Source organism: Rhinoderma darwinii, chromosome 3, assembly GCF_050947455.1.
Source record: "Rhinoderma darwinii isolate aRhiDar2 chromosome 3, aRhiDar2.hap1, whole genome shotgun sequence".
Classification (NCBI taxonomy): Eukaryota; Metazoa; Chordata; class Amphibia; order Anura; family Rhinodermatidae; genus Rhinoderma; species Rhinoderma darwinii.
This window is the reverse complement of record NC_134689.1, coordinates 186,862,678-186,877,433: the sequence shown is the minus strand read 5'-3', so window position 1 is coordinate 186,877,433 and position 14,756 is coordinate 186,862,678. Positions and strand designations below refer to the sequence as shown.

General features: G+C 42.0%; 1 protein-coding gene across 3 annotated transcripts in view; it reads left to right on the top strand.

The window, feature by feature from the left end:
- FAM3C (FAM3 metabolism regulating signaling molecule C) overlaps positions 1–14,756 on the top strand; it is a 69,889-nt gene that overhangs the window by 22,578 nt on the left and 32,555 nt on the right. For 2 of the 3 annotated variants that reach the window (XM_075855048.1, XM_075855050.1), the window contains 2 exons: positions 7,974–8,017; positions 14,067–14,171. In XM_075855048.1, coding sequence (XP_075711163.1) covers positions 8,005–8,017; positions 14,067–14,171 — 118 coding nt within the window. In that variant the 5' untranslated portion in view covers positions 7,974–8,004. Of the gene's footprint in view, positions 1–1,910; positions 1,956–7,973; positions 8,018–14,066; positions 14,172–14,756 lie in introns of all 3 variants that reach the window. The other variant, XM_075855049.1, reaches the window with a different exon arrangement.

Here is a 14,756-nt window from a genome sequence, read left to right as displayed (position 1 = left end):
CAGTTTTAGGAGGAAAAGCAGAGCTTTGTTTCAATAATACCAGAATTTTATAGGCTATGTACATCCCTTTTTTTTATTTCACCAACTTTAAAATAAAGTAAGGGTCCTTTTACATCGGCCAATTTTGGCCATAAAAACAAGTGCCGATCAACAAGGGACGATCATGGGGACGACTGATTGTTACTTTTGATCGCTTGTCCTCATACATTTCCATCAGGTCGGCAGCACATCTCCCTGTTTACACAGGGAGATGTGATGCCAACGATAATATTTTGTGCTGCATAAACGATCCGATAAGCCAATGAACGAGCGTTTGCTCACTAATCAGCTGATCATTGCCCTGTTTACACATAATTTATCGGGAACGAGCGTTCATATGGAAGCTTGTTTGCTCAATCATTGGCCTGTGTAAAAGGGCCTTTACTTTGCAAATAGTCTAGATAAAAAAAAATGTCTGACGCCTCATGCACACGGCCGTGCCTTAATCACGGCCCGCGATTGTGGGCGCGGGCGGCAGCCCGCATTTTCATGTTATTCTCCCATACAAAGTATGGGAGCATGGCCCGTAAAATACAAAAAGTAGGATGTGCTCCATAATTCAGGGCACAGTTCTACGGCATGGACACCCTTCCGTAGCGATACGGAAAGGTGTCCGTGGCCAATAGAACTGAAGGGGTCCGTATTTGCGCACCGTATTGCGGTCTGCAATTACGGAGAATTTTTTACGGTCGTGTGCATGGGGCCTGACCGTTTTTGTGTTTACAGCTCCTATGTAGAATTAGGGTATGTTCACACGGCCTATTTACGGACGTAATTCGGGCATTTTTGCCCCGAATTACGTCTGAAAATAGCGCCTCAATAGCGCTGACAAACATCTGCCCATTGAAAGCAATGGGCAGACGTTTGTCTGTTCACACGAGGCGTAAATAGACGCCCGCGTCAAAGAAGTGACCTGTCACTTCTTTGGCCGTAATTGGAGCCGTTATTCATTGACTCCAATGAATAGCAGCGCTAATTACGGCCGTAATTGACGCGGCGTTCAAGCGCCTGCACATGCCGGTACGGCTGAAATTACGGGGATGTTTTCAGGCTGAAACATACCCGTAATTTCAGCCGTAACGGACGCCCTCGTGTGAACATACCCTTATGGTTACAGAGTACAAACCACCCAGCCTGGGGTCATACTGTGTTTCAGCTGTCCAATGCTTCTTGGTAATCTATCAAATATATATTGGACATAAGCAGTGGACATATTGACGGTAGTATGGCTGCGTTTCTTTTTAGTAGCCTGTTGCCATGGAGACTCGAGTTTACTTAGAAGCTGTAGACTTAAAATGACTCTCTGCGGAGTCTTTTAATTTTAACATTTTTATTAATTTTGCTGTGGTTGTTTAAATTTGACAGTCTGGGCTTCATTTGCATCTGCTTCAGGGCTCCGTTCATGGGTTCCGTCTGACCTTTCCGTTAGGGCAACCCATGAACGGAAACCAAACTGAAACAAATGGAAACCATAGCTTTCCATTTGCATTACCATTGATTTCATAACTGGTCTCCGTCTCACGTTCTGTAAGGTTTCCATTGTTTGGACGGAATCAATAGCGTAGTCGACTACATCATTCTTTTTCCTGTAGCTATCTAACATTGTAGCCCAACAGCCAAGTATGCTACCTGTAATGGAGATATACTTTACATCTTCACTCGGCAGTCCCTTCCCAAAAACAAAACCCAATTTAATGATATGTTATCCAGTTGCCCTGGCGACATTGCCTCATGGTTGTAAAGTCGCTATGTTTTTACTAGTGTTAGAATCTGACCCTAGCTAGACTAGTCAGAGTGCTGGATGTAATAAAATCCTACAAAATGCAACATAGCTGCTTTTTTTTTAATTTTTTTTAATTTTTTTAATCAAGGGTTTCTTGCACACTGTTGCTTAAAGAAATTCGCTCATCTTCTGGGTAAGTGTTTCTTTTTTGTTATAATGCAAGGGACTTTTTGTCTAGCTACCAGAGCTTGTTGTGATGTTTACTGTTCCATGGTATTATAATTCTGAAATTTGGCAAAGCTATGGGCAACATTGACGTCTGGGAGTAAAGCTGACCGTATACATAAGATGGCTATTTGCTAAAGAGATCTCCCCGACTCCCACGTAAAGTTCATGTTTTAACTTGTGCAAACCTGAGGTATGCATGACCGAGATTATTACTAGGCAGCCCTGGGGCCTTTATTAGGCCAAGGGCTGTCGGGATTTCCCAATTGCTTTGCCAGGGCTGACAGGGACAGGACAAAGAGAGCCCCCTTCCTTTGTCCGCACTGTGATCAGTACGGATGGCGGTGCATAAGGGGAAAAACGGTCATGATCTGAGTTTTCTTGCAGACACGGTTGTTGTGCCGGCAAAAAGACTGATAAATCTGTACAGTATCCTTTGGGAACGTTAAATCTATGATGAGAATAACCCTTTAAGTAACATAGAATTGAGGACACCGAGCTAGGGATGCCACCTGGCTGGTGAACTCGTGGTTATAGTATTTTGCTGACTATATATGTTACTACTTATGTCGCCAGCTGTTATAGCAACATTTGTGCTGTATATATGCATATGTTTGACATTGTTCACACTTGGTGTTACTGTATTTTGGCCACCGCATGTTTTTTTGTAAGGCAGTGTTCAGATATTCTATTGTATTAACCCCTTCCCGCACCTTGACGTTAATGAACGTCAATGTGTGCAGTAACTTCGCGCACCTTGACGTTCATTAACGTCAGTGCTTTGACAGTTAACCGCCGCGCAGCGCTACACCGCAGCGGCGGTTAACTGTGCAGGGTGTCAGCCCTGCTCTCCCTGTTGCCGATCAGCGGCCTGTCGCCGCTGAAATCGGCAATTAACCCCTTCGATGCGGTGGTCGATTGCGATCCCCACATTGAAGAGGTTTACAGCGGATCGGCAGCCCCCCACATGTATTTGCGGGGGCTGGCGATCCTTCTCACGGCAACCAGAGGCCAGACAATGACCTCCGGGTTGCCATGTACGGAAGCCTCGGAGGATCAGCCTCCGGCCGTTCCTCCTCTGCTTCCTGTCAGTGTGACAGTTACGTCACAATGACAGTTACAACACATTACACTACGTGTGTAGTGTAATGTGTTCCAGCAGCGATCAGAGCTGCAAGTCTAAGTGTCCCCTAGTGGGACAAGTAAAAAAAGTAAAAAAAAGATAATAAAAATGTTTTGAAAAAGTGTAAAAATAAAAGTTAGAAGTGACATAAACAAAGAATGCTTTTTTTCCTATAATAAGTCTTTTATTATAGGAAAAAAATTAACACGATAAAAAAAGTACACATATTTGGTATCACCGCGTTCGTAACGACCCCGACTATAAAACTGTAATATTATTTTTCCCGCACGGTGAACACCGCGAAAAAAATAAACGAAAAACAGTGCCCGAATCACAATTTTTTGGTTACCACCCCTCCCAAAATCGACAATAAAAAGTGATCAAAAAGTCGCATGTACGCCAAAATGGTACCAATACAAACTACAACCCGTCCCGCAAAAAACAAGCCCTTACACCGCATTTTTGACTGAAAAATAAAAAAAGTTATCGCTCTCAGAATATGGTGACACAAAAAAGAATTTATTTTATAAATAAGTGATTTTATTGCACAAACGCTGCAAAAGATCAAAAAGTTATATACGTAAGGTATCGCTGTAATCGTATCGACCCGCAGTATAAAATATAATGGCAATTTATAGCCCAGGGTGAACGCCATAAAAAACAGTTTCAGAATTGATGGTTTTTGGTCACCTTGCTTGCCAAAAAATTGAATAAAACGTGATCAAAAAAATTTCTAGTACCCCAAAATGGTACCAATGAAAACTACAGATTGTCCCGCAAAGAATAAACCCTCACCCAGCTCCGGTGGAAAAAAAATAAAACCGTTCTGGCTCTCAGAATATGGCGATGCAAAATGTGCAGTGTTCCAAAAGCAGATAAGATCGGGCGCCTTTTATCAGTGCGACACCGGCCACATATCTGCGGATTATTATTTATTTACTGCATTATTATACCCTCTTATTATACCCTGATGTACCCCGCACAGATAACATGTACCCTGATGTACTCCGCACAGATAACATGTACCCTGATGTACCCCGCACAGATTACATATGCCCCCACATTATATATTGAGACACCAGTAAAACCCCAAACAGAACTACTACCAAGCTACATCTGCGCCCCAAAAGCCAAATGCTGCTCCCTCCCTTCTGAGCCCTGCAGCGTGCCCAAACACCAGTTTACGCCCATAGATATGGCATCGCCATACCCAGGAGAACCCGCTTAATATTTTATGAGGTATTCGTCTTCAGTGGCACAAACTGGGCATAACATGTAGTGCACTAAAATGGCATATGAGTGGAAAATTGTAATTTTTACTCTGCACCATCCGCTGCACATTAACCCCTGCGCGCACCACAACATAGCATGTCGTAGTGTGGGGGGGGGGGGTGATGCATGGAGCGTCTCACGTGAAAAATAAAGCATTTAAAACGGCAAAATCACTGTTTTTTGGTCACCTTGGCTCTACCTAAAAAAGGTAATAAAAAGTGCTCAAAAAGTTGTATGTACCAAAAAATGGTACCAATAAAAACGACCGCTCGTCCCTCAATAAATAAGCCCTCATACCGCTCTATTGACTGAAAAATAAAAAAGTTGTGGCTCTTGGAAAGCGGGGAGGAAAAAACTAAAAAGGAAAAGAAAAAAATGGATCAGTCCAGAAAGGGTTAATTACTTTCTAATGAAAAACCATTTATGACCACACGTGGGGTATTGCCGTACTCGGGAGAAATTGCTTTACAAATGTTGGGCAGCATTTTCTCCTTTATCCTTTGTGAAATTGAAAAAATACAACATTTTAGTGGAAGAAATGTTGATATTCATTTTCACGGCCTAATTCTAATAAATCCTGCAAAAGACTTGTGGGGTCTAAATGCCCACTATATCCCTAGATAGATTCTTTAAGTGGTGTAATTTCCACTTTTGGGGGGTTCCACTGTTTGGCCTCTCAGGGGCTTTGCAAATGCAACATGGCACCCAAAAACCATTTCAGCTAAATTTGATCTCCAAAAGACAAATAGCGCTCCTTCCCTTCTAAGCTCTGCTGTGGGTCCAAACAGCCGTTTATTACCACATATGGCATATTTCCGTAATCGGGAGAAATTGTTTTACAAATGTTGGGGTGCTTTTTCTCCTTTATTCCTTGTAAAAATTAAAAATGGCTGCCTTTTTTCAGAAAAAAAGTAGATTTTTACCTTTACAGAATAATTCCAATGAATTCAGCAAAACAACTGTGGCATCAAAATGCTAACTTTACCCCTAGAAAAATTCCTTGATGAGTGTAGTTTCCAAAATGGGGTCACTTTCCGGGGGTTTCCACTATTTTGTTCCCTCCAGTGCAATTCAAACGCGACACGGCACTGAAAACTATTCCAGCAAAATCAGAATTTCAAAATCCAAATGGTGCTCCTTTCCTTCTGAGTCCTGCTGTGGGTCCAAACTGCAGTTTATTACCACATATGGGGTATTGCTGTAATCGGGAGAAATTGCTTTACATATGTTGGGGTGTTTTTTCTCATAAAAAAATTCTAAGTTTTTTTCAGAAAAAAAGTAGATTTTCATCTTCACATACTAATTCAAATACATTTTGCAAAAAAACTGTGGGTTCAAAATGCTAACTATACCCATAGATAAATTCCTTGAGGGGTGTAGTTTCCAAAATGAGGTCACTTTTGGGGGTTTTTATTGTTTTGGCCCCACAAGACCTCTTCAAACCTGACATGGTACCTAAAATATATGCTAAAAAAAAAAGGAGGCCCCAAAATCCACTAGGTGCTTCTTTGCTTCTGAGGCCTGTATTTCAGTAAATTAGCGCACTAGGGCTACATGTGGAATATTTCTAAAAACTGCAGAATCTGGGCAATAAATAATAAGTTCCATTTCTCGGGTAAAAACTTCTGTGGTATAGAATTTTTTTTATTACAAATGAATTTTGTAAAAAAAAAATGACATTTGTAACTTTCACCTCTACATTGCTTTAATTCCTGTGAAACGCCTAAAGGGTTAAAACACTTTCTGAATGCTGTTTTGAATACTTTGAGGGGTGCAGTTTTCAAAATGGGGTGATTTATGGGGACTTTCTAATAAATAAGACCCTCAAAGCCACTTCAGAACTGAACTGGCCCCTGTAAAAATCGGCTTTTGAAATTTTCTTGAAAATATGAGAAATCGCTGCTAAAGTTCTAAGTCTTGTAACGTCCTAGAAAAATAAAAGAATGTTCAAAAAACGATGCCAAACTAAAGTAGACATATGGGGGATGTTAACTAGTAACTATTTTGTGTGGTATTACTATCTGTTTTACAAGCAGATACATTTAAAATTTAGAAAAATGCTAATTTTTGCAAATTTTCTTCAAATTTTGGTGTTTTTTACAAATAAATATTGAATTTATCGACCAAATTTTTTCCGTAACATAAAGTACAATATGTCACGAGAAAACAATCTCAGAATCACTTTGATAGGCAAAAGCATTCCGGAGTTATCACCACATAAATGGACACATGTCAGATTTGAAAAATCGGCTTCGTCCTGAAGGCCAAAACAGGCTCAGTCCTGAAGGGGTTAAGGGTGCAGAGAGTGGATTCTCAGTCTCCGGAGTGGTCTCGCTCCCTCGTTGTTTATAAAGTAAAGTTTGTTCCTTTACAAGAATTATAGAAATTCTTGACGAGCAATAAATAATGCCCAGAACATTGTGAAAAGCCATTCCCCCAAAACGACACCGTCTTTTACCGTGTGAGCCTGGCCGGTATTTTTTGGTGGAAAACCATATGTATAGCCCAGAGTGGCCAGAGAAAGTAGGGAGAAGTATCTGCTTCAGTGCAGGAGAGCACAATCTCGCGTAGCAGGGGGAGCTGGAAAGTTTGTAGTATGTGCCACAATGCGGTTTGTTGTGGATCACTGAAAGAACATCCAATGGGCTCTAATTTTTCTGCTGAGTCATCCTGACAAGGTAGAAGTTAGAGCAACAGCATGATATAACAAAGATAACATTTCTGAGTGTAAACCTGAGCCTTATGTATTATCAGCTTAAAGGGGATGTCCACTTTTGCATCTATATTTTTTTCTACTCCAATGCATCAACAATAAAAAAAAAAAAAAAAACACTTTACACATAGTTTTGATTAAAAAAGATGTCCACCGTTTTTGTCGATCCTATACAGGCTTCGGTCTCCATCGTTACAAACAAACTCTGTGTAGTTTGATCCCGTAGCCACACTCCCTTCCATCTGTCCCACACGTCTTGCTAAACTACCAAATGTAAGTGAACAAGAAGTAGAGGACAGATGGACGAGAGTATGACTGCAGGGTCCGACTTCACAGGGTTTGTTTGTAACCATGGAGGCACATATCTCTATAGGAGGTAGGATATGTCTACAGTTGCAAAGTTTAATTCTCCTTAATTATTTTTAATGACTTTTTACTAATCTATTGGGGAATACATTACTAGCGTTTCCCTAAAGTATACTTATTACCTCTATACACGGAGTTCTCCAACAATAGAGTATGGAAGCCACAGGGCCTTCAACTTTCTTAGAATGTCTCTGTTAGAACTTTTTCCTACTGCTCCATTGATGAAATAGATGTTGTGGCGAACCACAGCCTGTACTCTGCGATCAGAATATTTGTGTTTTGTAAAGTGAGAAATTCTGATAACTGGAAGTATATTAAGGAACTGCTATTTCTGCAATTCCCTTATATGTTATTGCAAGTTCACCAAAGGGATTCTCAAAGCTAATTATTTTTAGGGAAACTGCAGCAGGAAGTTTAGGGTGCGACATGGTGTAGACTTTTTGTGTAAGATACAGGTGTTGTGATTTAGTTTCCGTATAATTAACCCCTTGCATTTTTTTTTCATGTTGCAGACAGGTGCTGAGAACATCATCATTGTCAAACATGAGAATAGCAGGTTAGTAGATTTGTGGGCCGTGTAGCAGAGGTGAGATATTAAAGGGAATGTATCATCAGAAAAACACGTTATTTAAATCTGGTTTTTATTATACATAATTTTATTTTTTTTAAATGTTGGTGGTGGTCTGTTTTTTTTAGGTAATTCTTCCCATAAAAAAAAATCTTGGAATATTACAATACTCACACTGGCCACTAGAGCAGTCACAATAAGCTGGTATTTCCTGTTCTCTGTAGCTCACTTGTCAGCTTTTCTGTATGCACAGGACGAGGAGAATGATCATCATTAGATGAGTAAATGACAGCTCTATTGTATTACTAGAAGCCTAGATAAGGTAGGACAGCAACACTATATAGACATATAAGGCTTATTATGCGTCTACCCTGGTCTCTGCAGGAGGGGCTGTGCTCCATCACTTCCTGGATACTGTAAAAATCTATGACGTTTCTCTGTCAATTGACTACCATTCATTTCAGCTGCCATAGAGTTGCACCTGCACCAGAAGCTGAGCCCGCACTATCAGCAGCAGGCGTTGGCTCTATAATACAGCTGACACTGCAGAAAAGGCCGGAATCTGCACTATTTCCGATCCCAGAAGTTTAACCCATTTAGATGTCGCGGTCAAAAGCGAGCTAACAGTCTACCTGTCAGAGTGTAAAACTGATCGGCTTGAGACATATCTGCTGGAAGCGAAGTTCAGAGTGTGTTAACTTTATTATTTGTTTACCCCACCATTATACCACCTTATAATGCACTGATGCATTTGCCTTCACGGTATGAACTGAAAATCCAGAAAAACCCTAAAAAAAAAAAAAACTACCAAGAAAAATCCATGCTCCAAAAGTAACATGGCGGTCCTTCCATTCTGAGTCATGCAGTGTGCCCATACAGCAGTTTACATCCACATATAAGGCATTGTCATGCCTGGGAGAACAGAGAACCTGCTTAATAATTTTCGAGGTTTGTCACAAAGCACAAGGTGGGCACTGAAATGGCATATCTAGAAAAATTGCACTTTTCAGTTTGCACCATGCACTTTGCATTCATTTCTGGAAAACGCCTATGGTGTCAAAATGCTCACTACACCCCTTGATAATTGTTTTGAGTAGTTTAGTAACCTAAATGGGGTCCTTTTTTGGGGGTTTCCTTTACTATTTGACCCCAGAGCCTCTGAAATTGTGGGCAAATGTGCATGGTGCTCTTTCACTCCTGAACCCTGTCGTATGTTCAGGCAAATGTTTATGGCCACATGAAGGGTAGTTCTAAAACTAGGAAACACTGCATAATAATTAGAGCGGTCTTCTCACCGTGACACAAGCTGGGCACCACATACTTGGCGATTGGAAACCATTCTAGCAAAATCTGCACTCAAAGTCAAATGGGGCTACGCTTCTGAACTCTGACGCGTGTCCAAACGGTTTGCGGCCAAAGCCACATATGGGGTATTGCCAGTGGCAGATTAAGTAGACCATGGGCCCTGATCTGTTACCCAAACTTGGGCCCCCCTTCCGCACCGCCGCCCTGCCGCGCCGTAACTATTTTTAACACTACCTTTTTGGGCAAGCATTAACAAATGGGTGTGACGATTCCCTTGACATGGGGAATTTTCTATCTGTCCTGGACTGCAGAAAGACTTTTTGTGAAATACAAGGATTTCCTATAATAAACATGTCAGGAGCGGTGACAGAATCTCTATAAATCTAGTGACTCACATGTGACGACGTCTCAGATTCTAGTCGTTTTTTCCTCTTTTCTTCTCCATCCGGTCCAGAGCTCATGACGACTTCTCCCGGCCATGACCCATTTCTGCAGAATTTGGCACTCTGATGTCTGCGGCTCCTCACTTTTCCAACATTTCCACACCTATAAATGAAAATAAAGTTATCATGGTGCCACATACTGTGCCCCTAAATATAATAGTACCAAAGTCTGCGCGCCTGAATATAATCATACTAAACGCTGTAAAATACCACATATACACAGCCCCCTGTACATAGTGCCACTCACAGCCCCTGTAGATATTACACACCCCCATAGATAGCGCCACACACATCCCCCATAGAGAGCGTTACACACAGCCCCCTATAGATAGCGCCATACAACCCTCCCCCTCTTGTAAATAGCGCCACAGAGCCCCCCTGTAAAGAGCGCCACACACATACTGCTGTGGATAGCGCCACACAGCCCCCTCCTTGTATATAGGGCCACATAGCGCTCCCCCTTGTATATAGGGCCACATAGCGCTCCCCCCTTGTATATAGGGCCACATAGCGCTCCCCCCTTGTATATAGGGCCACATAGCGCTCCCCCTTGTATATAGGGCCACATAGCGCTCCCCCCTTGTATATAGGGCCACATAGCGCTCCCCCTTGTATATAGGGCCACATAGCGCTCCCCCTTGTATTTAGGGCCACATAGCGCTCCCCCCTTTGTATATAGGGCCACATAGCGCTCCCCCCTTGTATACAGGGCCACATAGCGCTCCCCCCTTGTATATAGGGCCAGATAGCGCCCCCCTTGTATATAGGGCCACATAGCGCTCCCCCTTGTATATAGGGCCACATAGCGCTCCCCCTTGTATATAGGGCCATATAGCGCCCCCCCTTGTATATAGGGCCACATAGCGCTCCCCCTTGTATATAGGGCCACATAGCGCTCCCCCTTGTATATAGGGCCACATAGCGCTCCCCCCTTGTATATAGGGCCACATAGCGCTCCCCCCTTGTATATAGGGCCACATAGCGCTCCCCCCTTGTATATAGGGCCACATAGCGCTCCCCCCTTGTATATAGTGCACACAGCGCTCCCCCCTGTGTATATAGTGCCACACAGTGCTCCCTTCCCCCTTGTATATAGTGTAACAGAGAACTCCCCCCCCCCCCCCCTCCCCCCCTTGTATATAGTGTCACAGAGAACTCCCACCTTGTATATAGTGTCACACAGCGCTCCCCTCCCCCCTTGTATATAGGCCCACACAGCGCTACCCTCCCCCTTGTATATAGGGCCACCCAGCACTTCTCCCTTGTATATAGTGTCAAGGAACACCCCCCCCCACTTGAATATATGCACAGCGCTAAAAATAAATAAGTATATATTTTACTTACCTTGCTGCGTTCTCGTGGCGGCCGTTCAAGCTGGACGCAGGTGAAGCCTCCCGACTAGACGCTTGCGCAGACCGGCGTGATGCAGTACCTCTTTACGCCAGCCTGTGCAGGGAGTCTTCCCAGCGCCTGATAGGCTGCAAGCCTAATGTGGCCTGCAGCCTATAATATTCGTTTATATCTGAGGACTCCGATACAAATGAATGTGGCTGCCGCTAGCACCAGGGCCCCCTCCAGTGCTAGCGACGCCACCGGGCATGATGGGGCCCGTGCGGTCTTGAGCGGCCATGGGGCCCCTGGGAGCCTTGGGCCCCGGGCGACCGCCCGAATCGCCCTAATGATAATCTGCCACTGGGTATTGCTGTACTCCAGAAATAATGGGTAATAAATTGTGGAGTATTTTTATCCTATAGTCTTTATAAAAATCGATATATTTTGTTAACTATAGAACTACATACAATTGGAAAGAATTAAATTTTTTTATTTTCAGACTAATTGTAATAAAATCTGCCACCTGTGGTATAGAAATTCTCACTACGCTTGGATATGTAAAAGCGTTAAAAAGTTATTCCTAAGTAAAGTCTCACACGTCAGATTAGAAAAATGGGGCAAGAAATGTCTGCGGTTGTAAGGGGTTAATAAAATTAAATACAGGACACAATCCCTTTTAAATCAACAATTGATTTGGCATGTTCAGTAGTTAGTTAAATAGACTGTTGCGTTCTACCTTGATTTATATTAAATATGAGCTTCATAAACTGCTTCTCTCTGACAGCCGAGCACTCGGCCAGTTCCTGTTTGAGCGCAGATTGTAAATGTAAAGCACAGGTCCATGTGCTTTACTTTCAGGGCATGTGATTGTCAATGGGTTAACAGACGGGGCAGCGCTCCTTCAGAAACAAAAAAAAGGGTAATGGTGTACTCACATGAGCGTTCGGTCCTGTTGATGGGTTACGTCAGAGGAACCCATCAACGGAAATGTAAACGGAAACCATGGTTTCAGTTTGCAATACAATTGATTTCAATGGTAATGCTTCCGTCGCTAATGGTCTCTGTTCCGTAAGGTTTCTGTTTTTTGGCGTAAACAATAGCGCAGTCAACTACGCTATTGACTCTGAAAAAAAAAACATAAAACGCTTATCCAACAGACAAAGGAAACCATTTGCAACGGAATCATTACCATTGAAATAAATGGTAATGCAAACAGAAGCTATAATTTCCATTTACCTTTCCGTTGATGGGTTCCTCTGACGTAACCCATCAACAGGACCGAACGCTGATGTGAACACACCCTTAAATTTTAGGCTTTTTTCCCCCACTTGCAACCTTAATCCCAGCATATTATTAAATCCGTTTTCTGGTACTGTAATTAAAAATCTGTTCTTTCAAAATCTATATGCTGTTTCTAAGAACAAATGCCTATAAGCTGTAGCAGCAAGCCTTTATGCACAGCACACCCACTAAACATATATTGTGGATAAAATAGCTGGGATTTCTTACAGATAAGGTGACCTATGCATGGATATTTGTTAATAGGTCTGTTTACAAAAACACACAACCTTTTAGTTTCTGGTTTATTTATTCTTTTTTAAATCAATAAATTTTTATTGAAAACATTTTTACAACTTTTTTCAAACAATAAAGAAAACCATCCTTGGTCCCAGAACATGGACCTGCGTACAATAATACATACATGTGATATGTCATTGAAGGATATACATAATCATAACCAGAAAACAACAACAAAAGAACGTAAGAACTTTACTATGCCATTTTCAAACCAATGTTAATATTAAATATGTCAGATTTATATGAGGGAAAACACTTCAAATCCTTTGAGCAGTTGGTAAGGGAATATGACGTAAATAAATCCATGTTTTACCAGTATCTCCAGATACGACATATGATACAAACTATAGCCATCCCAGCTCAACCCAAAAGTCTTTCCCCATATCATAAATTCCTGTTTAAATGGCAAGGTCACAGTAAGGGTCTAGCTTGTAGCTATGATCTAATTTTGAAAAAAAAGTCCTCCGGGAAGACAGTTCACATATTACGATGGGAACGGGAGATGGGTTCGACGTTTTCCATGGCACAATGGATGAAAGCTTCTAGTTGCATTACTCATCACTCCAAATGTGTTAACCATATTGAACTCACCCGTAAAATCCACATGAGATGGTACCTAACTCCTTCCAGATGTGCACACATATTCCAAGGCAGTTCTAATGGCTGCTGGAGAGGATGTGGTTCCCTGGGTTCCACGTTGCATATGTGGTGGTCCTGCCCTAGGGTGGGGGTACTGTGGAGGGAGGTATTTCGCCTCATTCTTGAAATTATAGGAGAACCTATGAGGTTCTGCCCAGAATTGGCTATTTTAGACATTGGCTTGGAAGACATAATGGCGGAGCATCGGGTACTGATACACCATGTTTTCATTGCTGCTAGAATGGCAATAGCTAAGTCATGGAAATCAACTATCTCCCCTTCTTTATCGGAGGTGATAGGCAGGGTAAATATAGCATGTCATCATGAATCCATGCTTTTACAATCTCCCTCTGGGTATGCGAAGAATTCACGGTATTGGGAGCTTTGGGTAAATTCGAAGTATTACACTGGTTTATTTATTCTTATAGACGAGACTTCAGTAAAAAAAAACAAAAAACAAGAAAAGAAACTGGCAGCGCCCTCTGCTGGCTGTAGAGCTATAGTATCCGAGTGAAAACATGTTAACACACACACACACACACACACACACACACACACACACACACACACACACACACACACACACACACCACACACACACACACTATAGTGTGGATCTATTGGACTTTCATAGTCAGAGTTCAGTAGTCATTTGATATGCAGTAAGGTGTTTTTCTACGTTAAACTTCGGCAGACAGGTTGTTATTACAACAAACATGTTATTTTTGTATTTCTTCTAGGTGCAATAAAGTATATTGTGGCTGTGACAGCATTTTTATTGACATTTTACATAATCTCTCAAGTATTTGAAATAAAGATGGATTCTAATTTAGGAAAATTTCTGGGTGAGTAATATTTCTACTTGACTCTTCAGCTTGGAGCATATCTGGTGCATCTGGGAACCAGCATTGTTCATGACTTGGATAGGTTTTTCTCTTCCTTTCTTTGGGCTGTGTAATTTACTCTGCTCATCTCTTTTAGACTAGGTTCACACCACACTTTTGCATCTTGTTGAAAGGTGCGGTTTCCCTTTTTTTGGTCTACAGTAACCATTAAAGGCAAATGAAACAGGACACCTGAGTTGGGACTGCTTTTCTTCTTCTATCCTGTTGAAGAGCAGGATCCAGACGGACCTGTTTTTTTTGCGCAATGGGAAAACAATCGCAACAAGATGCAACAGGGTAGCCATCCTGTTTTAACCATTTCATGACCAAGGGTCATTGATGCGCCTTGTGTCCAGGTCAAATTTTCCATTTCTGATAGGCGCTTACTTAAACGATAATATCTTTGCAACCACTTTGAATATCATAACTATTTTTACTTTGTTTTGTACAAGACTTATAAGGCCTCATGCACACAACCGTATGTGCCGTCCGAGTCCCGTCAGTGATCCCAGGAAAGATGGGGCATGTTCTATCTTTCCTCGAATC